General features: G+C 44.3%; 2 protein-coding genes across 3 annotated transcripts; both read right to left on the bottom strand.

Moving 5' to 3' along the window:
- Window positions 1–6,032: 6,032 nt before the first annotated feature.
- zgc:174877 (uncharacterized protein LOC570025 homolog) lies at window positions 6,033–10,616 on the bottom strand. Its single transcript, XM_056584137.1, has 5 exons — window positions 9,855–10,616; window positions 9,191–9,421; window positions 8,444–8,692; window positions 7,531–7,734; window positions 6,033–7,255 (listed from the first exon to the last, which is right to left on the bottom strand). The coding sequence occupies exons 2-5, from the start codon at window positions 9,405–9,407 to the stop codon at window positions 6,876–6,878; spliced, it is 1,050 nt and encodes a 349-aa protein (XP_056440112.1). The 5' UTR covers window positions 9,408–9,421; window positions 9,855–10,616; the 3' UTR covers window positions 6,033–6,875.
- Window positions 10,617–10,722: 106 nt separating this feature from the next.
- anxa13 (annexin A13) lies at window positions 10,723–24,516 on the bottom strand. 2 transcript variants are annotated; one of them, XM_056584138.1, is made up of 11 exons: window positions 24,401–24,516; window positions 23,466–23,541; window positions 22,842–22,936; window positions 16,779–16,949; window positions 16,260–16,293; window positions 15,566–15,645; window positions 14,320–14,388; window positions 14,057–14,158; window positions 13,611–13,686; window positions 13,119–13,231; window positions 10,723–12,027 (listed from the first exon to the last, which is right to left on the bottom strand). In XM_056584138.1, the coding sequence occupies exons 1-11, from the start codon at window positions 24,413–24,415 to the stop codon at window positions 11,908–11,910; spliced, it is 951 nt and encodes a 316-aa protein (XP_056440113.1). In that variant the 5' UTR covers window positions 24,416–24,516; the 3' UTR covers window positions 10,723–11,907. The 2 variants fall into 2 exon arrangements, with proteins under 2 accessions (XP_056440113.1, XP_056440114.1); XM_056584139.1 differs by having other exon boundaries at window positions 16,779–16,946.
- Window positions 24,517–25,247: the final 731 nt, after the last annotated feature.

Below are 25,247 nucleotides of genomic sequence, written 5' to 3'. Positions count from 1 at the left end.
TGTTAATTTGTTCACACTATACAATAAAGGTACATGAATGAACCATTAATTAACCATAGTTTATGCAGTGATGTAAGCATTAACTAACATAATGTTAACTAAATTATTACTTGATACAATATTTAATAGGGTTAGGGTTAACCCTAGCTCCACTAACCCTTATCTAACCAAAACCCCAACCTCTATGCCAATGCATAATAATGCCCATACTGTATTATCTAATGTTAATTAATGGTTAATAATGTACCTTTACTGTAAAGTTGCATCATTTATTTTATAGCTGAAGATTTGTGTGTCTTATTTTGATGTGTCATTTTTGGCCTTATCTTATGACAATAGAGAAGACAGATTCAGTTCAAAGTTATGTCTCAGTGAAACCCTCCCAGAAGGCATCTCTTCTGAATCAGAGACCGAATCCATTTTGCGTTTGTGAGGCTGCACAGTGTGAAAGGCAGCAGAGTGACCCATTGATTGGAAAACCCAGGACTGTGTAATTAGCAGCTGTTATCATTAATGAAGGGCAAAGACGTAGAGGAGGGAGAGGCACAGAGAGGAGCCCCACTTCGGTTGATTCTACAGAGCAACCCCTCTGTTTAAAACAAAAGACCACAGGCTGCCAAGTCACTCTGACGTCTTATGACGGCTTATGACGAAGAGGCACTATTTGCTAGATCAGTGGTTCCCAAACTTTATGGGAATTTCACAACACAACCTCAGCCTGACATTCAAGGCATACCGACTTAAAGTCGTATGGAATGTTCATGCACATTATGACAGGGATGTTTGATAAGCAATTTCACAATATTTCAAACACATTAGGATGTTAAAAAATCTATAACATAGAGAGGCTGGCTTCTAGGAAATCTGAAAATGTATATTATCTGTAGAAAATATGAATTGAATCACAGCGGGAACTTGCATCATGTGGGATAGCGCTTATAACTCAATAATAAATCACAAATCCTAAAATAATTTATAATTAAATTGTAAACATTATTTCTTTCATACTAGGTCACTGGCTTTCGCTGCAAACCAGGAATATATATTATCCCACATAATAATATGAAGGTTCTGTACTAGAAGGGACGCAAGCTGCCTCGCTAGATTGCAGCCTACTGGGAACAAGGGATCACTGGGAACTGCTCCCCAGCTCACCCCCGCCCGCGACCGGACAAATCGCTCGGCGGTGGCTCTTATCACCAGCAGACATAGACAGCTTGGTCTCTGGCACAGCCCCTCATCTATCTGTGTTCCCAGATAATACGACAGCTCTGATTGGTGTTTAATGGCCGGTAGCATTTGGACCCCCACCCCCTGAATACTTGAATGTTTTATCCTGCCTGTGTGTCATCTTAGCCGCTGGACATGGACGGGGGCTGGAAGGTGAACACAGTTATCTACCGGAGGCCTCGGGCTGATTCATGCAGAACACACACGCGGGCTCCTACACTGTGTCCACAGGGCCATGTGACCTCTTCCTTCTGTTACGATCAGCCTGTGTGGACGAGGGATCGCGGACAGTGCCGTAAACAACCTTAAGCACATCTGCAGAGGCAAACATGCAAGCCTCCGGTGAAACAGACTGGGTGTTTTGGAGATGCAGGCAAAGGAAAGAGCGGTCGGAAAATATATGTCTGGTCGCATAAACCCCGCTCTCAGTGACGAGGGGAAGGATGTCACGTTGGTCCTGCGTCACGGTATTCACAGCCAACAGGAGAGCCGGAGAGACTGGGCGCGCCTCCGTCACTCTGCCATATTAAATGGACATCAAACATCCCCATGTAATAACGCAGAAGCAGAAACCCACCCACCCCTTCTCGTATCCACATTAGTATGTTTTAGGGAGCAATTCTAGTCGAAGTATGGCGTTGACACTGAGAAAAGAAATGTAGCCATGTATTTGATGTAAGGTATACTAACATCAGCTCAAAACCCCATTTTTATACCAAGCTCATTCCAACGTTTAACTGAATATTTATATGAGTAAACATGTACCATATAATGTGTTACAATAATGCTAACGTCAGATAACAGGAAATAGTATTTAAACAACACATTTGACATTACAAAAACCACAACAAGAAGCCTCCTGAATTGGTGTGATTGCATTCAGACACAAGCCCCCTCTATCATACCAACAACACCTGGGGGGAGGGGGCTGGAGCAGGGCTGGTGACCCTGAAAATAGAGGTCAGCGCATCATTATGGCCCATAAATAGCTCTCCCCTCACACCAAAGGCACAGGATCAACCAGAGGTGTCAGTGAGACAGTAATGTAAACATGTATACTGCCTCTAATCATGGGGATACTATTGTCCTGGATGTATGTATTTATGCATTGGCCCCGATCCTCGGATTAGCATGTTAGCAGAGATGAATGCTGCCATCTTCTGACCATGACTGTGAGAGGATGTCAAATTCCATAACACAGACACTCACACCCACACATTCAGAAAGATATACACGCACACACATTCAGACAATTGTACACAAAAATAAACACATGCACGTGCGCACATGCACACACACACACACACACACACAAACACGCACACACACAAACACACACACATGGCCCTTCCCCATTTCCCTGCCTGAGAGTGTGTCTGTCTGTCCGTGTGTGTGTGTGTGTGTGTGTGTGTGTGTGTGTGTGTGTGTGTGTGTGTGTGTGTGTGTGTGTGTGTGTGTGTGTGTGTGTGTGTGTGTGTTTTTAGGGCCTGACTGAGGGAGGGAGAGAGAGAGAGAGAGAGAGAGAGAGAGAGAGAGAGAGAGAGAGAGAGAGAGAGAGAGAGAGAGAGAGAGAGAGAGAGAGAGAGAGAGAGAGAGAGAGAGAGAGAGAGAGAGAGAGAGAGAGAGAGGTTGGGGTAACACTGCGGCCTAGCCCTCCCCTTCCCTCCGTCCTCTTCCTCCAGAATACATTATGCCCCCTGCTCTTAAGCCTTCTACTCTATTACCCAGCAGCCCTTGGGAAGTTTCTTATCAGCGTTGGCCAGCTGGAGCGTGAGCCAGCGCCCGTCAATACCTCAAGGCTCGTTGATGGAATGATGCTGCTAGCTAAAATGCTCACGCAAGCGAGATGCTGTGATTCCAAATTAGCATCTTATTTTCGTACCTTTTTTTTCTCATTTTTTTCATTCTTGAATATGCCAACGCAATCGAATGCCCGTGATTAAATTGTGCATGTTTGTGTGTTGATTTGCGGTCGTGATCAGGACCTGGACCTGACTGGGAAAGAAGGATCGACAGTGATCGAGGGATTATTGATCCTACGACAAAAGGATAGATCTATCCTATTAAATGTTTATTTTTATTTGAATGTCTGCTGTTCTTTCCCATTTCACACACATTGCGAGTTTCGACCATGTGAGGACGTGAGGATGAATCCGGTCCCTGCAATCCTCCTCAGACGGAGTTTAGACGCCCGTGGAGGAGCTGGGTGCGTCTGGAGAGCCAGAGTGTGGTCGTCCCCTGTCAGAACCAAAAGGACCTGACAGCAGTCTGACGCCACTGGCCCCGGGCAGTGCGGGTTGGGGGTCCGCAACAGCCCCCACCAACTCTCACTACTGATGACGTGGAGAGAAACATGTTCTTGGATCTCATGTCCTCGAGCAGGAAAACAACATCTTTGGCACCGTCACTGTAGATTCCAGCCCCCCCCCCTCCTTTTCAACTCCTTAATTCCAATAAGGGTTCGGGGGGGTCACCCACAATGCAATGCTTTGTTCTTTTGTGTTGAATCGAGCAACGGCTCGGTGCACTGACCTACTTTTGGATAGTGAGGTTATTCTGGGATGTCATTACTGGGATGTCTGCGGGGACATGGATGAGGTGAACGGTTGCTAGCCACAGACTCGGGGGTATGGTCTGACCAGCTGACGATTCCCACACATCCATTCACTCCATGGCCAGGGGCTTTGACTCCCAGCTGAAGGGTGCTGGCTGAATTCCTCACAGTCTGCATCTTAGCTGCAGACATCATGCCCTAGGCAAGAAGCACTAATGCCCTACCTGCAGATGAATGACATGTACCTGCATTCACTGTTATACAGAAAAAAAGCTAAATACTAATTGTATTTAAATAGTAAACAAACAGTGAGGGTGGAATTAATTGTGTTGCATTGTGGTTTTCAGACTGCAGGACAAAGTGTCTCTTTGGGTCAGCCGACGCAAATTTGCTAATAAGCCCCTACCCAGGGGTGTTGACGGAAGGGCAGGTGGTTTAGTTACTGAACCTGGACACTTTGTGCTCTTGTAGGTGTGCACATTAAGTGCTGCTTCAATCCAAACCTCCGCACATATTAAGTGGGGCACTGTTATACAACAGCTGGGAAATCAGTCAGACAATATTAACTACCGAAGGAGATTATTACTACTGGAGATTCTAGGCCTTTTCAGAAAAACTAGAAAGATTGCTACAACAGCAGGATCATTACTAAATTTGAATGTTGCCATCTAAGTGGTAGAAAACTAAAGCCAATTACAGGAGAGGAAGGAGAGGATGGAGAGCGGATGTTTCCCGTTTGCTAAGAGCCTCCAGATGCTGCTTCTAAAGCCGAGGACTCCCACAAAAAGAGAATACAAACTCTCTACCCATCATGCCCCTTGGGCTCCTGGCGCACGCCGATGACTCGGCACCTGCTGCCACTCCGGCAGTTTGAAAGGACGGAGAAAATGGCGACACAAAATGGAGTCCCAGCTGCGTGTGGGAGTGTGCCAGTGTCTGGACAGCAGGGGTGGGGGGACATCGCTTCAGGCTCGATTAGACCCACGTTTCGATCGGCCATCTCCAGCCCTTTGCTCCATCACCCCCCCCCCCCTCCCCCTGCTCATCGACTGCTAGAACCCCAGCTGCCAACCTGCCACCACAGCCATCAGCAGGTGGTGGGTGGCAGCGGAGGCAGTGGTGGTGGATTGGTCTGGACTGGAGGACATTGTTGAGATAGGGATGGGGGAGGTCTAGGTGCTGATGTGAATCACAACAAAAAATAAAGTTAGCCAAATCTCATCAATAAAAAAGAATCCCCGTTTATGCAGTCAGATCCTCTTCTGTCAACAACTGCATCGCTGATATTTAATCAGGGGGACACGTGAGAAAACCTCCATGTCCGCTGTCGCCGGGAGGAGCAGAGGTGACATTTTGTTTGCCCCGTATGAGGCGGGAAGGTTGATGCGGTCTGGCAGAGCGGGGGGACGTGACCACCCCTAACCCAGCCCACCCTCACCACTCACGACTTTGCCGTGCACGGTGCACCTGTCCCTTCAGGCTGAAGAGCCAGACCCAAGGCCGAGGGTCGCCCCCTGCCGGTGTGATTGATATCGCAGGCTAGCGACAGGCAACACTGCGTTGCGTCAGGCCCTATTAGACATATATATAGGCCTTTGTCATGGTGATTTTTTTGGTAGCCGGGAATAAAATGTTTAAAGCCTATGAAAATAAGCATCATCCATTTAAACGAGGTCACGAAATGGATAAAGAGTAGGCCGGCTACAGGAAAAACAGGATAATTTAACGAGATCGGGAGAGACAGGCTTAGAGAGAGCGAGAGAAAAACAACCTCTAGCTTTGTAAAAGCAATTTGTCACTCGGTGTGAAACCAGAACAGCAATGGGGAGGCTGTTAAACTAACTCTGTTAACGTCACTTGGATTTCATTTGGAATTCAAGAGACAGAGAGTGAGTGAGAGAAATACACATTATAGCAGTGATGCGATGGCCCTTACATAATAAAGGGTAGGCCTACCTTCCTTGATAGCTTATATGAAGCCCACTACTAATTCATGGACATGGTTTCTGTTTTCCAAGTCATTTTCATTGAACGGTAAAAACTATGTTTTTAACGTATAGGCCTATCCAATTTTATACAAAAGTGATCATGAAAAGAATCCCACAGGTGAAGAATTGGTATTTAGGGCAATACTGTTGAGTAGGACTATTTCAGAGTAATATTAATCTTCAAGGTTGTCCACGAAAACAGTTGTAAAGACAACAGTTTCTCATTGTACACTTACCCAATAGGTTAGGAATAGCCGACATTGTAGAAAATGTATGGTGCAAATAACGACAAAGGGGATGTTAAATTGTAAATCAAAACGAAAAGTTCACTATTTGACTTTAAATGGGTTTGTATAGGTCAGCACTGCCATCGTGTGGAAATCTTCATCATAGCACTTCCACACCTGTTTAAACATTCAAAATATCTGGGATAAAACTTTTAGGCTATATTACATTGAGGGTCTTGCAGACATGCAGAAAAACCTGGCTATTTAAAAGGACCCATTCATTTGTGACCTACTGAAAATCGTTAGTCTTTAACAAAGTTAGTGTGCATAGGCCTATACAGCATATGCTTTAGTAGATTTCCACCTCCTTTACATAATAAAAGCATTCAAAATATGTGAGAAAAATAGGTAGAACATTGGAAGCTATTTTCTGACCTCATGTATGTTGCGTCTATTTGCTACTCTGCACAAACTTAAAATAGTTCTCAGCTGCTACCAAAACAGTCTGTACGGCTATGCACATAAACTCCAGTAATGGAAATACCATACAAAGATACCAGTAGTGATTGTTAATTAAATAAAGTATATTAAAAAACATATATAATCAATTGGAAGTGTCCATTTCAAGGATAATATTACTTAAAAACAAGGCTATGGTAGCGTTATTACATAAACACGACCTTTAGAACCCGGGGAAGAATTAACAAATAGGCTACACATCACAGTGTTTCTTCCAAAAATAGAACGATAAGTCAGCGTTGGAAAGCCAGCCTAGCTTTGCCGTGGGTCTCTGTGTGACCGAGGTAGCCCGAAAATGATCCTGCACATCAGAGCGACAGACAGACGGCCGCTTGTATTTCCTGCTACCGTCGTTCCTTAACTCAGCACAATGCTCTCGATGTCGCCCCCCAGTGGCTGGAAGTGAGGCTGCACCCCGCGGCCCCTCTTCACCGAGATGGGCAGCAGCTCTCCATTGGTCTTCATCAGGTCTATCCTCCTCGACAGGTCCGCGTCACAGTCGATACAGAGGGCGCAGCGCTGGGCGTAGTTCACCAGAGTCTCCTCGCCGTGGCGGAAGGTGCCCACCAGGGCGGCGGTGTCCTTGCAGGCCAGGTGGAGCTCTGCGATGGACGCCGTGTTGGCGATGGTGTTGCGGTCGATGCCGTAGTGGCGGAAGGCCTTGGTCATGTTCTTCTTCTTGTTGTAGGCGGCGAGGACCTGCTTGTAGCGGTGGATGACGTACTGGATGCCCGTGGCTTGGAGAGGGAAGAGAGCAGGAGATTAGCTAAAGCAGAAAATAAGATGCAACTAAAATTCTCTTCTCAAATAGAACTCAAGTAAGAACTGCCACCTGTATTTGGTGCAGTAAAAAGTGGTATGCATCCCTTTGTGATGATAATGATGCTCATAGAATAATTTATTAATGATGAATAATAAATGATAACAATCCTAATTATTTTCATTTAGTTCTCTTTTCTGAATTCCAAAGCCGCATGAAGTAAATAAACTAAATGAAGCGAGGTGCTCTCACCTCTCTTCCTGCTGTAGTCCTTCCCTCTCTTCCCTCTCTTCCTGTCCTTGCTGCGTCGCTTCCTGCGGTGCTCGCTGGTCGCCATGGAAACGTCTGTCGAGATGGACACATCCGAGTCGCTGTCGTTGCTGAGGGAGTCGCTGGACGCCACGCGCTCCCGCTCTCTCTTACGGGACCGGGCCTCCACGTGCGGCGGTTTAGGACCTGCGGGCCGAGGACGACCAGGATTGTTGTTTCAGGGTTATATTTTGGTTTATTGCATTGAGAAGATTCCTTTTCATTTATGACGATAATCTTTGGTTTATCCAAAGTGAGGCAGGGCTTGAGGATGCCTACAGTTAGTTTGCACACATGGGGGGGGGGAATCGAACCTAGGCCTCTTTGGCAAGGATTTGCACACCACAGCCACTAGCCTAACAGCGTTACTGAATATCACATTTTCAGTGGCAATTTTTGGCAAATATAATCAAGGATCATCCCCTGACCGACATAATGACACACATTCAGGGGCATTATTGGTCAGATTATCTCCTTACTGTCAACAATATGTCATGTGACCTACGGTGAGCAGAGAGTGACCGACAGGAGAGTGACCGACCAGAGAGTGACCGACCGGAGAGTGACCGACAGGAGAGTGACCGACAGGAGAGTGACCGACCGGAGGGTGACCGACAGGAGAGTGACCGACAGGAGAGTGACCGACAGGAGAGTGACCGCCAGGAGAGTGACCAACCGGAGAGTGACCGCCAGGAGAGTGACCGCCGGGAGAGTGACCGACAGGAGAGTGACCGCCAGGAGAGTGACCGCCAGGAGAGTGACCGACCGGAGAGTGACCGACAGGAGAGTGACCGACAGGAGAGTGACCGACCGGAGAGTGACCGACAGGAGAGTGACCGACAACAGGGTGACCGACCTTCAGCGGCGGCGGCGGTGGTGGCAGTGGCGGCGGCGGCAGCGGGCTGGCTGGGCGGCGCGTAGGCAGCCGACGGGCGGTTGCTGGTGAGGTTCTCGATCTGGCTGCGCAGGAACTTCCTGTCCTGCATCAGGTCCTCCACCTGCCGCTCCAGGGCAGCGATGCGGTCCTGCTTCCGCTCCAACAGACACTGCAGCTTGGTGATGGTCATCAGGACCCTGGGCGGGAGACCCTCAGTGGCAGAGCCCGCTGGGGGGAGGGGGGGGAGGGAGAGAGAGAGAGAGAGAGAGAGAGAGAGAGAGAGAGAGAGAGAGAGAGAGAGAGAGAGAGAGAGAGAGAGAGAGAGAGAGAGAGAGAGAGAGAGAGAGAGAGAGAGAGAGAGAGAATTAAAGGCAGAGTTGCTAAGTTGCAGCCGTTATCAAGTTGGGCTATTTGTTGTATGTTTACCTGCTGAGGGAAACCCGCCTTGAAAGAGCAGGTGTACATTTACAAAATAATTTTGCACTCTCCACTGTGCAAATAAATGTCTCACTAATGGATGGATGGGTTAACCAAATATGTGTATGGGTTTGTATAAAAAATATATATACGTACTTTGTTGTGCTTTGTGCACCGTAAATGTGTTTTAACATGCCAATAAAGCTCTTAATTTAATTATTTAGAGTTAATTTACACAATAAACACACAAATAGAATGAATAGCCTAAAACAACAGTATCTAATTATTTTAAGTCTTTGGGTTTCTTACATGACATGGCGCTACTGGGCGTGTTGTCCTGCACGACATCGGGTCCGTTCCCCCCCGTGTGTAGGTTCTCCCACTTGATGATGCTCAGCTCGTCCTGCTCCTGCTTGGGCCAGGCCGGGTTCAGGGCCCGGTGGTCTCCAAGCCGGACCGAGCTGGAGTCTATCTCGGGGAGAGCCCCACTCGGGGAGTACGAGGATGTCTGCCATAGAGACGACATGGTTCCCCGGAAAGCTGTTCAGGGACAATAAAGGAGCAGAGGAGGATTCAATACACAACTAAGAGCTGAGACGTCAGATTGTCTCGATGAGGGACCAGACCGGACGTAGTGCATCATTCATCATCACTTCATGTTTCCATGGAAATGGTACCCAGGCGGACCACAACACCTCCATCATGGTTGCAAGCCAACCACTTAGCGTGGATTAACGTGCACCTTACAACGTAAGAGCGACAGTTAGCATAACCACACACATATAAAAGATATTTAATAACATATACGCCTACATATCATCTTATATGCGCTTATAGCGGGCGCTATTCGTAGTGTCGGTTATAGTGCATGATCGTTTAACTATAATTGCTTTCGGCTAGCAAAATGGAAGCTATGAGCTTCAATAATTCACCGGCTTGGAAAATAACCACCGAACGATGCTTTCATATTTACCTTTCCACTACTCAACCGTGACGAAACGCGTCCTCCTCTCTGTCTGCACCGCACAGCGTTGAACGTTACCCCAGATTTAGATATTTAAACCGATTGTGAAAGCGGTGACCATCGGGGATAGTGGGGACACCAACACGCCTGTGGTGGGGGGGGTGGCGCTAGAGAACCGCTTTGTCTCCCACAGGCACCGCTCCTCCAGCAGAGAGAGAATCATTCATCCATCAGCATTAATTATTAACCAACCAGGAAACAGTCCTGGAAAGGACGAATTTCAGGGCAAAGTTCAATCATCAACATGTTAATGTAAAGACAATAGAAAGGCTGGTTAGAAGGAAATGCATTTTTGACGTGCCTTGGTGCATAATATGCATAACATAATAACCATAGGGTGCAAATAAAACCGACAATGATTTTTTTCTTAGGACTCTTTATTTTATGTATTATTTCGAGTTAGATTTAAGTTCTTTGGCTCAATTGAGACAGTTATTGGTCCCATTTCATAACTAACCAGGCCGAAGTATATATATTAGATATTACAATATTAATACCATTACACTTGCACCATTACATATCATGTCATCTTTCTTCCAATTTCAGTGGCAATGTTTAACAATGTTCACAATACTAACATTTTGAGTGTTCAATAGGTTAAAATACAGCTGCCATTTTAGAATACACAAACAAGTGTCATTAAATGAGGTTGGCAGTTTCTGATTAGGTCATCTTGTGTAACATATTAAGACCACCTAAATAAAGAATATGTTTGCACAAAGGTTAACACATCTACAATCCTACACTAAATACAATTTTTAGTTTTAATAGGCTATACTGCGTTAGTCTGGTAATGAAAAAATAGCACACGACGAGGACAGATCCAAACTGGGTTTTCTTTGTGCACATTGGATTAAAAACAGCATCAATCAATGCACAACTTTTAAAAGACACTCACAAAAATAGAAAGTCTCCATTGTGGAACAGTTGTGATCAAAAAAGTCCTTCATGTCAACATTTCATTTCCTTCATATATATTTATAGATCGTTATTACCATCATCAAACAAAAATTACGACATGCAGCGTACAACAGTTGCATAGCATTTAGCATTAGCGGTAAAACTAAACATTCACTGAACATTCAGTGTTGGTGCACCTAGCCAAAGATACTGACCCTTAAATGTTTGTTTTTGTATTCAAGTTGAGTCCCCTAACTCCCTCTGATTCCCATAACAGTGAAAAGACAGGGCTTTGCACGGCACACACAGCGGTAATATATAATCATTTATATAATCAAGGCGTACTGTAGACCGACCAGACTGTCAAAATGCTGTGTTCATGCCACATTGAAAGCAAGTTGCTAAACTGGGCGCTACAGTCAGTGAGGGCAGCAGACTGAGTATTAATAACTACTAGGGCCAGGGATATCCATGTCAATACTGGTTATCATGTTATCTAGCTGTAGAGTTTCATCAGCAGGAGCCAAAACATTGACCCACTGAACTAAACTTAAATACAATACTGACGACGAGAAACCCTACACGGTGGAATTGGATTTCGGGAGATTGTTGATTTGCATTTCATGCTACAGGAAAATAGGTGTATAGTGGTTAACAAAACACAAACCAGATTCAGCGCTAACAAACTTAGCCTCTCTGAGTTCTGTCGCTAGCTGTTATTAACCCTCTCCATCTTTCTCTCCCTCCCGCTCGCCCCAACAGAAAGTTCCGGAGTTTGAAGTTTGGACCGATTGTAAATAGTGTTAGTTCAGTTGCAGCAGAACCCGTAGCCCAGTTAGGACCACCTACTGGCTCCATCAGTCTGTCTGTCTGTCTGTCCGAATGTCTGTGTGCCCCACTGTCCGTCTGACTGTCTCACTGTCTGTGTGACCCACTGTCCGTCTGTCTGTCTCACTGTCTGTGTGCCCCACTGATTTTCTGTCTCACTGTCTGTCTGTCTCCCTGCCAGTCTGTCTGTCTTTTTGTCTCTCCCCCTGTCCGTCCGTCCGTCTGTCTGTGTGTGTCTGTGTGTGAGCGTGTGAGTGTGTGTGTGTGTGTGTGTTTAGTGGCAGAGGGCCAGCAGCAGGCGTTTGTAGTCCCCGCTGCACTCGTCCCTGATGGCATCCTTCAGGGACACGTCGTACTTCTCCAGGTACATGTCTTTGATGGTCTCCAGGTCGTACTGCCCACGGATAATAGCACGTTATTATTAAAAAAAAATATATATATATTATAATTCAGCCACCACCTCTTCCTAATGCAATCATTTCGGCCGCCACAAAAGTTGACAGATAGTATCGTTTAGTGCAGTACAGTATAATATAGTATTATAGTTCTGTTACCTTTACCTATAGTGTAGTACAGTACAGTACGGTACAGTAGTATAGTATATATGTACAAATATATATATACATATAATATAGTAGTCTAGCAATAGCGCTTGATGATAATATAGAGTAGTATAGTACAGTAATATAACATTTATTATACAACGGGGGACCTAAATCCAGCGATCTGATTGGTTCCCAACTGTTGTATAATGAGCGTATACATAACTGCTATGACGCCCGATCATTTTGTGAAAGTTTGCATATCACTCCGCGCCTGGAAGTAGAAACAGTTACAAAGTAAAACATATGTTGGATGATTGAGAGCGTGTAAATGTTGTTACTCCGGGAGTGAGCAAGGCGATGGAGAGACTAACGAAAGCTTAGGCACACGGCGAGTGAACTGCTCCATAGGATAAATTGCTGGCGAACCGCTCTATCGGAGCCTTCTCTCGGAGGGACGCTAAAGTGTGTTGCATAGCGACCGTCGATGCATAGCGGCAGCCAGGAGGGACTACTTTTTTGTATTCTTTAATTAAACGGCTATTTTGACTTTATTGGTTTCTTTTTAAATGTAGTGTGTCTATGACTTTCGTTTCGCCATAACAGTAACCGTTGTATAAAAGCAATAGATCACTTCAGTCAGTGGCATGTGCTCATTATACCACTGTGAAGGGGGTCGCCGGCCCTCCGCTGCGCGTCGGGGCCGGACAACGCCCCTTAACAGTGGTATAATGAGCACATACCACAGCCTGGCGTGATCTATTGCTTAAGTATATATATTAGTGTTATAGTATAGTATCTCGTTACCTCGGAGCAGTTGATGATGATGATAGTAAAGTGTAGTACAGTACAGTACAGTAGTATAACATAATATATATATATATATATATATATATATATATATATATATATATATTAGTGGTATGGTATGGTAAAGCGTTACCTCGGAGCGTGTGACGATGATGCGTATGAGCGTGTCGTCGTCGGTGCCGATCCCCTTCATGGCCTTGTTGAGCCTCCTGGCGAAGTACAGCTGGGGGTTCTTAGCCGCTCGCACTGCGGGGAGAAGGGGGGAACGACAGCGTGTGATTGGCCCATCGTTGTCACGTGACACGAGTCAACAGGAAGAAGATAGCCTTGTTGATTGTAAATACATATAACATAATATTTTATAATAAGAAAATCAATCCAACGAATACAAATAATCTATTGGCAGATGCAGTATTGCAATTTAATTACTTTATTGATATTACTCAAAAAAAAATAATTTGAATGTCAAACATAGTATAATAATTAATATTGAATACATCTGTATATACGTATTTATGTATGAAATGTATTGAAATGATGCAATAGCAGCAATTGTGTTACTATTTCTTAATTCAATATTGACTGTAATTCCGTAAGTGGGAGGGCATTTAAAAGTCATACAGACCGAGAGCGACGTAGCACTTCTTCAGAGTTCCCCCCGTCTCGTTCTCGATGGCGTCCAGGATCTCTGTTCCCGACAGCTACGGAGAGAAGACAACACCTAAATCACAACACTAGACTTAACGATTAGTTAAGTTAAGGCATCGTCAGATGCTTCTCCCAAACTGCCATGCATAGCAATTACTTCTATCCTCATTAATTATGTTATATTAGAACATGGCATCCAGAGTCTGACTCCCACTGGGAATACCCAATGCTAAGAATGTATTCACATAAGTTATTGTAAAACACTTTGCATAAAAGCGTCCAGTAAATGGCATATTAAATATATATATATTCAGCTATTTTGATGTTCTTGCTGGTTTATATAGCATTATTATTCGTTTAGATAGCATTATTAGTATTAGTATTATTATTACTGCTATATTATTACTACATTGTTTGTCCTACCTGCTCATAGGCCTTGAAGGTAGCCTGCAGCTGGAGGTAGTTCCTGTTTGCCAGGACGAAGCTGAAGGTGGACTCATCTGTCCCGAAGCATCCCTCGCCAGCCTACCGGGAGATGGGGTGTACTGTCTATACAAACCTTTGATTCACGCTCTGACATCGCTAGGTAACCACGACACTGCTAATATTCCATAGGGGAAGTCTATTGGTTTGGATTGGATTTAAAAAAAAAAAGATTTTGGGGCATCACACTGATGTCATTCTACCTCAAACAGCGCGGTGGCGTCCTGTTCAGCCAACTCCTCGTCCACCTCATAGCTCTCATCCCGGGTACCCTGTGGGGGAGGGGAAGAGTGAGAGAGAGTGAGAGTGAGAGAGTGAGAGTGAGAGGAACGAGTGGAGAGAGCAAGCAAACAGATTAAAAAGAGGAGGGGAATAGAATAAAAGGAGAGGGAGAAAAAAAAGGAGAGATAAAAGGGAGAGGAGGGGAGAGAGATTGTGGGAGCGAGGGGGGGAGAGCGGTCAGTTGCATGCTGATGTGAGGTTCCTCTGTCTGTCAGGAGTCACCCTATCCTCACCCCACCTTACTAATGGATATGTACCTGGAAGGCTGCCAGAGACAGAGAGGGCAAGTCTGTGTTTGTGTGTGTGTATGTGTTTGGGTGTGTGTTTTTGTGTGTTGTCGTTTGTACCTTATTATACGTGTGTGTACGTGTGTGTGTGTGCGTGGGAGCGTGCATATGTGAGAGAGAAGACAATGAGGGTAGTTACATGGAAGAGAATGTGAGTGTGGGTGTGTGTGTGTATAAGTGAGTGCATGCGTTTATACCTGTGTGTGTAGACTGGAGTGTGTTTGTATGTTTGTAAATGCGACTGTGACCATGCGTGTGTGTACATGTGTGCGTCTGAATGTGTGCACGTATGTGAGTGCTTGCCGGTTTGTCAAGAGCGAAAATGAGGCTGCTAGGAGCTTGACTTGAGTCCCAAAATACACGATTCGTTACAGCCTCAGTGTAATAGTAGTGTTGTGTTTGGAACAGATCTTATGCGACCTGATTCCTATTGTTGCTCTGCACTCTCGCCAGTTGTTCGGTCATGCAGCACTCAGAATTTAATGAGTTGCTCCATTATGGATCGTAACCTTGTATGCTCGATTGTTTTTCAGCCTCACTTGTAAAGTGTCCATTCAATTTTCCACTAAATATAGAACTAAACGTATGATTAAATGTATAGCCAAAATGTATGGGTAGATGTATAGCTAAATAAATACATGGCCAAATGTATGAAAAAATATGGAACTGAATCTATGACTAAATGTATAGTTAAATAAATGTATGACTAAACAGATAAATATGTAGCTAAATGTAGGTCTGAATATATGACTAAATATATTATATAAACGCAGGATGAGGGATGGTTAGGGGCTCAATGCAGGTCAGAAGCGTGGGCCTCAGTACCGTAGACATGGTGAGTTCACTTCCATAGCCCCTTCCTACCCCAGTAGGACTGTACCTGGAGCAGAGCAGTGAGCAGGTTCCTCACATCCCCGCTGGTGTCTCCGTCAATGTCCTCCTCAAGGTCACGCTCGTGGACTATATTAACAAAGACAAACAAACTTTAAGGTAACATGGAGTTAGACAGAGCTGAAAAGGTCCTTCAAAAGAAAAATAGCATTTCAAAGCCATTTAGAGATATTCAATATTCTTGTTCAGCTGGATTGAAAGTTTAATTTTCTAGTTAAGACTATTTCCAAAAGGTATTAGTAAGACTGTTATTTTGAATATCAAATATCAAAATAACACACAGTATGACGTTTTCTATTTACTGTAAAGACATAATGTGCTGTTACATGTTACATGGGATGTGTAGAGAACACAGCGTTGACTGAAGACTGTGTTTAGTCAACGTCATGGAAAATCAGGGGCTTGAAGGGGCGATCAACAGGAAGTAGTGCAAGGTTGGGAAGATCTCATTGGCTGTCGCTAACAAAGCGTAAACACAAGACCCGGTCATTGCCCGGAACAACTGACTCAAGGCTTGAACTTCCTTCAAAGTTCATAATCTGAGGAAGTGGACTCAATGTTGTACTAATGTATTAGTGTGGTGGCGGATATGTCCTGTCGAAATGACCCATGAACATGAAACTTAAGATTGTCATAGTTTTTAAAGCATATTAGAGTCCTTTGAACCTTTGAAGATTACTCACCCTGGAAATAGCATTCTTTGAACATGTGAACGTCCTGCAAGGTAACACGAATAAGAAAATACAAATCAGGGTTATATTGCTGACGGTAATCGTTGAAAAATATTATATTCTACACAGTTTATCCATCTATCAGAGCTAACATGTCCTCCGACATCTACAGAGACACATATTGGTGTACTTAGCACAGTAGGGTACCTTGGATGTTAGGATACTTAGAATGTTGGTGTACCTAGCAAGTAATATAGCATGGTATTCTACCTAGCATGCTTAGCAGGATGGTCCCGAAAAACAGCGCCTAAATCAAGTCTAGATTATATCCGATAGTCTTATTATATATTATATTATATATATTATATTATATAAATGTTATTGAATTGAAAGAAAGCAAGAGATTCTTTAGCTCCACAGTAGACAAAGATTCTATAGATAATAAGACAGTAACAGTAACAGTTGAGCAGCTCACAGTAGATAAAGCTTCGATATAGAACAACACAGTAGCAGTAACAGTTTAGGGCTCACAGCGTTGGTGGCAGTACACAGGATCTCCACCAGGACGTCCTCGTCCGTACCCGCCCCCTTCATGGCCTTCCTCAGCTCCTTCACGGCGTAGATCACCGGCAGGTCCAGCATCGCCAAGATGGCGTTCTCAAAGTTCCCCGCCAGCTCCTTCTTCAACACCTCCACCAGCTCCTGTTCCGAACCCGGGGGCGAGAGAGAGACAGACACAACCAATGGACAGGGATAGAGAGAAAGGAAAATGAGGGGAGGGAAACACCAAAGAAAATGGGATGCAGAATGGAGAGGATTTTTTGAAACACGGCTGGAAATGTGAGTCAGAGTTAGAGCAGGAGAAAAACACTGAATGAGAGTTAAATATATGTTATTTTATCTTCTTATCGTTTCAATTGAATCTTTAAACTGAATTCAAACAATAAATCCAGAAATCTGGCAAAGACAGCCGCAGCAATAGAGAATAGACGATAGGGCTGGGCGATATGACGATATCATACCGTGGACGATATGAAAGTGTGTGATGGAAAATCTACATGTTGTATTGTTTTGGTCTATGTATGAATTTAAGGTTTGTTGTTATTCTGTGTAATTTAATATAGGGCCTACGTTCTACTCCATGCGGGTCATTTAAAGTGTAAACCGTCAAGGGTTGAGTGATACATTTTTATTGCCTGCCTGTTCCTGTGTTTTCGTGTCTTGTAAATGACCCTCCATGCAATCCTTTGATGTATGGGCCTGCTCCTCTACCCCCTGGCTAGCGTCAACCAAGCCAGGGGTTTTAGATGACACGGCCGCTACCCCCTCCAATGGCATTCCCCACAGCTGCAGTTGTAAAGATAACCATCTGGTACACAAAGGCTTTTTGGGGGACACACCTCCTCCAGAGCCCAACTCCCAGTGGAATAAGAACTCATCGATTCAGACACTCGGTGGACTTCTCCCCAGCGTACCTTCAGAGAATGAAGTAACACGCAAAGAGAAGCTCCCATCTGGGGCCTCAGATTATTGTAATGTATGCCTGTTATGTTGTTTGTTGATGCATGTTGTGATGTATCTTTGTTCATACTTTTAATACAAATATATGCGACCAGCAATTGCCTACAAGTATTGTGTGCTTTTTTGCATCTAAAGATCTCATCTGTCTCAGACGCAATATCTAATAGAGAAATTGCCACGACAATTTGGGGGCTCGTCCGGGATATCTAACCTGAAGATTCCACGAAATATCGCTCCAAAACAGGTCCGAGTCGGTCCCAAAGCTCTACCCCGCCTCCAGGTGACTGTAACCAGACTAATGGGGTCGAGGAGAGAGTGCCTGTGGGGGATAAACTAAGGCTTCTTCAGTACGGTATCCAGAAGGAAACAAAAGAATTCGAGCAGGTGAGATCTCAATACTTCTGTAGCTTGAAAATACCTTTAAGCTACAAAAAAATCCGTTACTAAAACGGTATATACTGTTTTGAAAACGTATATTCGAACAAATCGGCCACGTTCGAACTTTGTTATAGGAACATACGGTAAAGCAACTCCGGTGAAGTTCCGTCAATATATGAACTATATGTTATATATGTAACAGAAAGGGCAGGAGGGTCTGTCAAAACGGTAAAGGGAAACCCGTTATGCGCTGTTGGGGTCACATATATATATAAATAATAATAATAGGTATTCATTAATAAATATATGTATATGTGTGTAGTAACAAGGAGGTGTCGGCGATATTAGATAATTTGTTAAATAATAACTAGTGTAAAAGGATAAATAATAACTAGTGTAAAAGGATCTAAAATATGGGGAACAAATCTGGGAAAACTGAGATAACGGGACCTGCGAAGGTGATGTTGGAGAAGCATGGTGAAGCGGCTCTGGAGGGTTTAAAATATTGGTGCAAACTGGGCTTTCCTGAAATGGGGAGTTTTAGCTTAAAACGATTACAGGAGTTAGAGAGACGATTGTTGGAATCAGAAATGAAAAAGAAAAGTTCCAAACTATGTTGGTGTGCGTTTTATTTGTGGGAAAGAGAGGGCCAGGATAGAAAAAAAATTAGCCAGGGACAGAGAGCGTAGAGAGTGTAGGGATTTTTAATCTCAATGTCACCCGAGATATAGACCCGGACCTGGACTGCACCGGCGGACCGCGTGCGAATCCCCCTTCTCCTCCCCCGTATGACAACGCCCCTGAAGCTGCATCATCGGACAATCTCTACCCTGACCTCAAAGATGAGGAGAAAGCACCCGATTGCAGCACGACAGGAGATAGGCCTGCAACTCGTAGCCAGAGGAATGCTCCACAGCAGGCGACGGCCACACCGACCAAGCGGGAGCCCGTCGCCAGCCGCTTGAGAAACCAGGGAATGGCGTTCTCCCCAACTACTCAACACGGGGACGTGATGAATGGACAATTCCCCATGATCGAAGTACTGAACCCCCAGGATGGCAGTCCAGCATACGTTTTCCGTGCATGGAGACCCAGTGACATTAAGGACATAGCGGAATGGCTCGGATTTAATGTTCAATTGGGATCAAGGGTCCGTGTACCGCCGGCTGGTAGAGGGACTGTGTGAACGGGCCAGGGGGGCGTTCCCCATGGTTAGAGATTGGACCGCTATTCGAAAGATCAAACAAACAGAAGGCGAGACGGTGGCTGACTTGATGGACCGCGTCGAAAAGGTGTTCAAGATCCACGGGGGAGTGCCTGTACCAACCGACCGGGTGGTTCAGACTCCGTACGAAGAAAATCTCACCGCGGCCTTCCTGGATGCGTTGGACGACAAAATATCGGAATTCATAGAGACACACTGCATTGGGTGGCGTACCGCCAGACTTGATTTGATTATAAGTCACGCAACCCACGCAGAAAATCTCTTCATGAAGAAAGAAAAGTTCGAGAAGAATAGAAAAGAAGAGAGAACCAAGAAGCTCCAGCTCGCCCAACTGGAGGCCCTGGAGAATCCTAAGCCAACCCGTCGCAACAAAGACCAAGGAACCGATCGGCCAGAAGAGAGAAAGTCCCGTGGAGTAATCAACCGGGACTGTTTGTATTGTGGCTCCAAGGATCATTGGTTAAAAGATTGTCCCATTAGAAATGAGGAAAACGATGAAGCGGACGGCTGGGAAACCGCACCTTCCCGTGAAGTGACTGTGAATCATCCAAGAGGCAGAGGTGAAGGGGGGATTTCGCATTGACGGGACGCCGGAGCAGACCAGGTCCAAGGAGCAGGTATGAGCACCATAACACATAACACAACCAACCAAATGATTGTTGTATGGTTCTCACCAGCCTTAAGCGAGCTAATCAGCTAAATTTAAGATTAGATATGGTTATTTTAAACAACGGGCTATTGTAGACAGTGGACACTCGATTATTACAATCTATCACAACCAATTTAATGGTCAACCATATCACACAACCATGACATGACTCCAACTGACCCAGACTAACCCCGACTGACCCCCACTGACAACAGAAGTGTATTGCCTAATATTGAAAAATGCAGATTTTTATATTATGATATTTTGTTAATGTTTTATGGCCAAATGGCAAGAAGGTGAATTAATGAACGTATGAGAGAGATTGGAAGAAGTATGTGTTATGGAAGGAGAAGAGATAGATAAGAACGTAAGGCAAGACAAGATAAGGAAAGGGGTGGGGAGAAAGATAACCCATCTGCATCAAGTTTTGTTCAAATAGATCCGGACCTGGACAACGCTCCTCCTTCTCCTGCTTTCAGCCCGACCAGTGGCCCAATACAGTGCAAATACCCCACGTCACAACTCCTTTGCATCAGACTTTATGAAGTTACAGACCATGGGAGGCCCACCTGAAGAGCTACGGAACGGTCTGCTGGACGACACAAGGAGACAGTCCAGCAGGACCAACAGCACCAGAGTGGTGGCCTCCATGGTGCCTGTGTAGCCACATTGAAGTGGCCTGAACATTGAGACAAAGGAGGGTCTCAGAGACGGGAGAGACGTGGGGACAGGCACTTCAAAGGACAGCCCGGGATGCGGATGAGAGGCAGGAAGCAGAGAGAGAGGTGGAGGCGTGTCCAGGCGGAGGGAGAGAAGAGCAGTGTACGGAAAGTATCACACTAGACACAGCAATACTGTCTATATGAGTGTGTGATAGTTTCTAAGAAGTATATCTGAAAGGTTTGAAAGTTATTAGGAAAAGTAGTTTGAAGGATCAAAGACAAGTAGAAAAGTTGAAAGTTAAAGAAATGTTTTTTTTTCAGAATTAAAGTAGAGGGTTTTTGGTGCGCTCGCAACAGAAAGCCATGCTTACAGGCCTGGGCTTTCCCTTATTATGGTAAATTGACGCATGGGTAAGTCCATGCGTCAAGAGGGGGGATGGGGAGCCCACAACAACAACCTTGAACAACAACCTTGGGTATACTAAAGCAAACCAAAGGAAATAATTACTAAAAAAAAAAAAAAAAAATTATTAAACAAACCCCATGTAGGTCCCTCAGAGACATCATGAAGGACAATGGGAAAGAGAAGAGGAATACCGTTTAAATGTTGGGTTATACTGTGTAATATTAATACTGACTGGATTGACAATTAATGTTTAGAGTAGTAAACATTAAGTGCTTGCCAACTACTCATGTGTTTGTATCACGGAAGCAGCATTAAGGACACATCAAATAAGAATATTTTTGTTTAGAAATGTTTTTAAAAGGTAGCCTTGTTTCTTTGTTTTGGTTTTCTTTTCTGTTTTTATTTTTATGACTTTTGAATATATGGAAACAGATGACTTGATTGTGATGTTAGGTGATTTTATGCTACCTTCTGTAAAAGCGAACGGTGGTATAAATAGTCTGAACAACCTCCTATAAAAGCGGAGAAGTGCTGATGGTCGGACATGATAGATTTTTGAATTTGTGATTATAAAATAATCAAAGGGGGGATTGTGATGGAAAATCTACATGTTGTATTGTTTTGGTCTATGTATGAATTTAAGGTTTGTTGTTATTCTGTGTAATTTAATATAGGGCCTACGTTCTACTCCATGCGGGTCATTTAAAGTGTAAACCGTCAAGGGTTGAGTGATACATTTTTATTGCCTGCCTGTTCCTGTGTTTTCGTGTCTTGTAAATGACCCTCCATGCAATCCTTTGATGTATGGGCCTGCTCCTCTACCCCCTGGCTAGCGTCAACCAAGCCAGGGGTTTTAGATGACACGGCCGCTACCCCCTCCAATGGCATTCCCCACAGCTGCAGTTGTAAAGATAACCATCTGGTACACAAAGGCTTTTTGGGGGACACACCTCCTCCAGAGCCCAACTCCCAGTGGAATAAGAACTCATCGATTCAGACACTCGGTGGACTTCTCCCCAGCGTACCTTCAGAGAATGAAGTAACACGCAAAGAGAAGCTCCCATCTGGGGCCTCAGATTATTGTAATGTATGCCTGTTATGTTGTTTGTTGATGCATGTTGTGATGTATCTTTGTTCATACTTTTAATACAAATATATGCGACCAGCAATTGCCTACAAGTATTGTGTGCTTTTTTGCATCTAAAGATCTCATCTGTCTCAGACGCAATATCTAATAGAGAAATTGCCACGACAAGTGTCTACCGGGAGAGATTTGGCCATATCGTTTATACCGAGAGAGGAAAAAAAAAAAATAATAATAATAATAATAATGGCGGTGGATGGAACTGCAGTTAACTGCAGTTGCGCCACAACGGGGCCCTGCAGCAGAGTGCTTAGCTGTAAGACATTTAACTATTCCCAGAAGAAGAAACTTCACCAGCCAATCTTGTAAACATCAATGTTTACAAGATGTTTGCACTATATGACAGATTGTTCGCTACTTACTCCTTTGTAAGCATGGAAATTCAAGTTCAAAATAAAAGAAAAAACTGATCAAATGTGAAGTATGGTTATTTTAAGCCATTTATTATTTTAATTTACTTCAAAAATACCATATCGTGATATATATCCATATCGTGATATAAAATTACTCATATCGTGATATAGGATTTTGTCCATATCGCCCAGCCCTAATAGACGATAACGAAAGGTGAAAATAAAGGTAGAGATATGGTGTGAAGGGTTGACTCACATCGTCGTACTTCTCGAAGTACGCCTGTTTGATGTCCTGCCGCTGGTCGGCACTGCGGTTGGCCAGGATGTCGATGATAGCCTGCTCATCGGTGCCTGGGATAAAGCGGAGACAAAATGATATCTTCTAACATGTTTTTGATAACTGTGCGCATATCTTTGATAACTGTACGGGGTGTAATAAAGCTGGAAGATTATATATCGAGCTGAACTAGTTTAACATTAACATAATCTGTCTAATATTTATAGATACAAATCTATAGACAAACATTTATAGAGCCATTGACGCCTAACCGAATACCGCACACACACACACACACACACACACACACACACACACACACACACACACACACACACACTCACAGAAAGCCTGTGGTTGTTTCCTACCGAGCCAGGCTGTACTGACTGAAGTGTGTCATGAGGTTTAGATTTTATTCTTGGAACCACAAACACACCCAGTCCATTCAGCCAAAGAATCGGATTGGTTTAAAATGAGTCAGCTGGCTAATTGGTTCCCAAAAGATTAAAAAAAAACGCTGTAATGGTAGTCTACTAAACCCATACAAACACAAAACAGATTGGGATATACTCATACAGTAAAATACTTCCAGAAAAGTCTTACCAAAGCCTTTGCACGCTTTACGGATTCCCTTGATGTCGGCCATGACATCAAAGTCCTCACAGGGGAAGACGGTGGGCTAATCAAGCAGAGAAAACAAGAAATACTTGATGAATACAATATTTACAAAAGTGTAATCCATATTATTAGTTTGAATCACTTCGGCTTGTTATGTGATGTGGTACACATTATATAGTAGACCAGCAGGCATGTGGGTTATGGTCGTGTTGAGTGACCAAATAGCCAAGTGTTTGGTCGGCTTCAGCTGCTGCTGTCTGCCCTAAAACAAACTTGGTTGGGTGCAGGGAAAGGGGCCCATGAGTTGGGCCCTCGTCAAAAGGCCTCCCTCCCCCTCTCCCTCTATCTCTCCCTCCCTCCCTTCTCTCCTCACTATTGACCCAGACTCGTGTAACGGAGCCGTGGGTTCCGCAGGGGAGTGGCCGGTCCCCTGCCACGGAGCCTAAGCACTTTGTAGATCACAAATGCACCACGTCAGATGTAGACACGCACCATAACGGAATACAAACAGCCTTTTAACATTGAAACACTTCTGTTATGAATCGTATCATACACGACGATTAAAGGGACCTTGAAATGAAACTCTTCCTATAGCCACGGTTGTAGGCTTGCATTGTTACGGGTTATTCCAATACTAAAATAGTGCCACGGTGGAATGCTGGCGATACCTTAAAAAAAAAATACTATATACTATGATAAAACCTTAAGACTCCAGATCAGTATACTGATCTAGTCTTAAGGCGATCGGTTGTTCCCATCCCCGCTCCGTTACCTTCATGAAATAACCGGTTGGCCTAACGTTACAATAAACACCCTAGAAAGCCCTGTCCTGGGTGTAGAAGGATCTGGATCTACTAAGATATCCTCATCGCTAAGCAATTTATATATAGCTGTGTAGAACGGTTAATAATGTTACCCACTTGGCAGTTTCCCATTTTGAGTTTTGTCGGGTTGTTGTAGCGGTAGCAGTACGGCGCTGGTCAAAGTTGTGTAGCGGCGCTGGTTGTGGTGCGGGTCCGTCCAAGAGAGGCGCTCAGCAGGGGGGGGAAATCAGTGTCAGACGTCATCACGCAGGTCGGGGGCGAAGGAGTGCGTCAAGCGTCAAATTAACCATTTACTGTGCACCACATTCCCTTGCTTCTAACATCATTTAAATGTTTGAGACAAAACTAAAGACATCCGATACGAATTGATGATACATTTGACTCATTTATCAGTGACATTCTACATTTATTTCATCACTTTGTATTATTATGATTTTGACAGGCGCCCTTGACAAGGTGAGCAAACTGATTCAAACTAACTTACAAACTAACTTCTCAAATGTCTACTTAGTCTTCTGTATTGCTTGTCTGATGTGCATTACAGTGAGAAGACCTGCTATACTTTTAATAACAAGTAGGCAACTGCTTTGTGTGCTCAGTTATAATAACTGACCTGAGCAGCCCTCCTCAGCCCCCGCTCATTGGTCGGTTCTGTGTGTGTGTTTATGTTTGTATGCGTGTGTCTGTCATATATTATGTTATTATGTTATATATTATGAAACAACCACAGGCTTTCTGTGTGTGTGTGTGTGTGTGTGTGTGTGTGTGTGTGTGTGTGTGTGTGTGTGTGTGTGTGTGTGTGTGTGTGTGTGTGTGTGTGTGTGTGTGTGTGTGTGTGTGTGTGTTCCTGTTCACACTTCTCGCCACCTGAAGGTATTTGTATGCAAAAATTTGCCCATAGTCATCACTGACACACAAAGGCTGAAAGATAACTTATCACTAA

This window comes from Gadus chalcogrammus, chromosome 23 (assembly GCF_026213295.1).
Source record: "Gadus chalcogrammus isolate NIFS_2021 chromosome 23, NIFS_Gcha_1.0, whole genome shotgun sequence".
NCBI lineage: Eukaryota > Metazoa > Chordata > Actinopteri > Gadiformes > Gadidae > Gadus > Gadus chalcogrammus.
Note: the sequence above shows the minus strand (reverse complement) of the source record. Positions and strands in the feature narration are given on the sequence as shown.

Bases quoted from the DNA above. Each gene is read 5' to 3' on its own strand.
- zgc:174877 (XM_056584137.1), bottom strand. From the start codon at position 9,407: ATGTCGTCTCTATGGCAGACATCCTCGTACTCCCCGAGTGGGGCTCTC. The intron at 7,735-8,443 runs GTCGGTCACCCT...CTCGGCCCGCAG, and splicing joins CACCGCCGCCGCCGCTGAAG to GTCCTAAACCGCCGCACGTG. The intron at 7,256-7,530 runs GTGAGAGCACCT...TCCCTCTCCAAG, and splicing joins GGACTACAGCAGGAAGAGAG to CCACGGGCATCCAGTACGTC.
- anxa13 (XM_056584138.1), bottom strand. The intron at 15,646-16,259 runs GTGAGTAATCTT...TTGTTAATATAG, and splicing joins CAAAGAATGCTATTTCCAGG to TCCACGAGCGTGACCTTGAG. The intron at 12,028-13,118 runs GTAACGCTTTAC...ATCCGTGGGCAG, and splicing joins TCATCGTCACACGCTCCGAG to TACGACCTGGAGACCATCAA.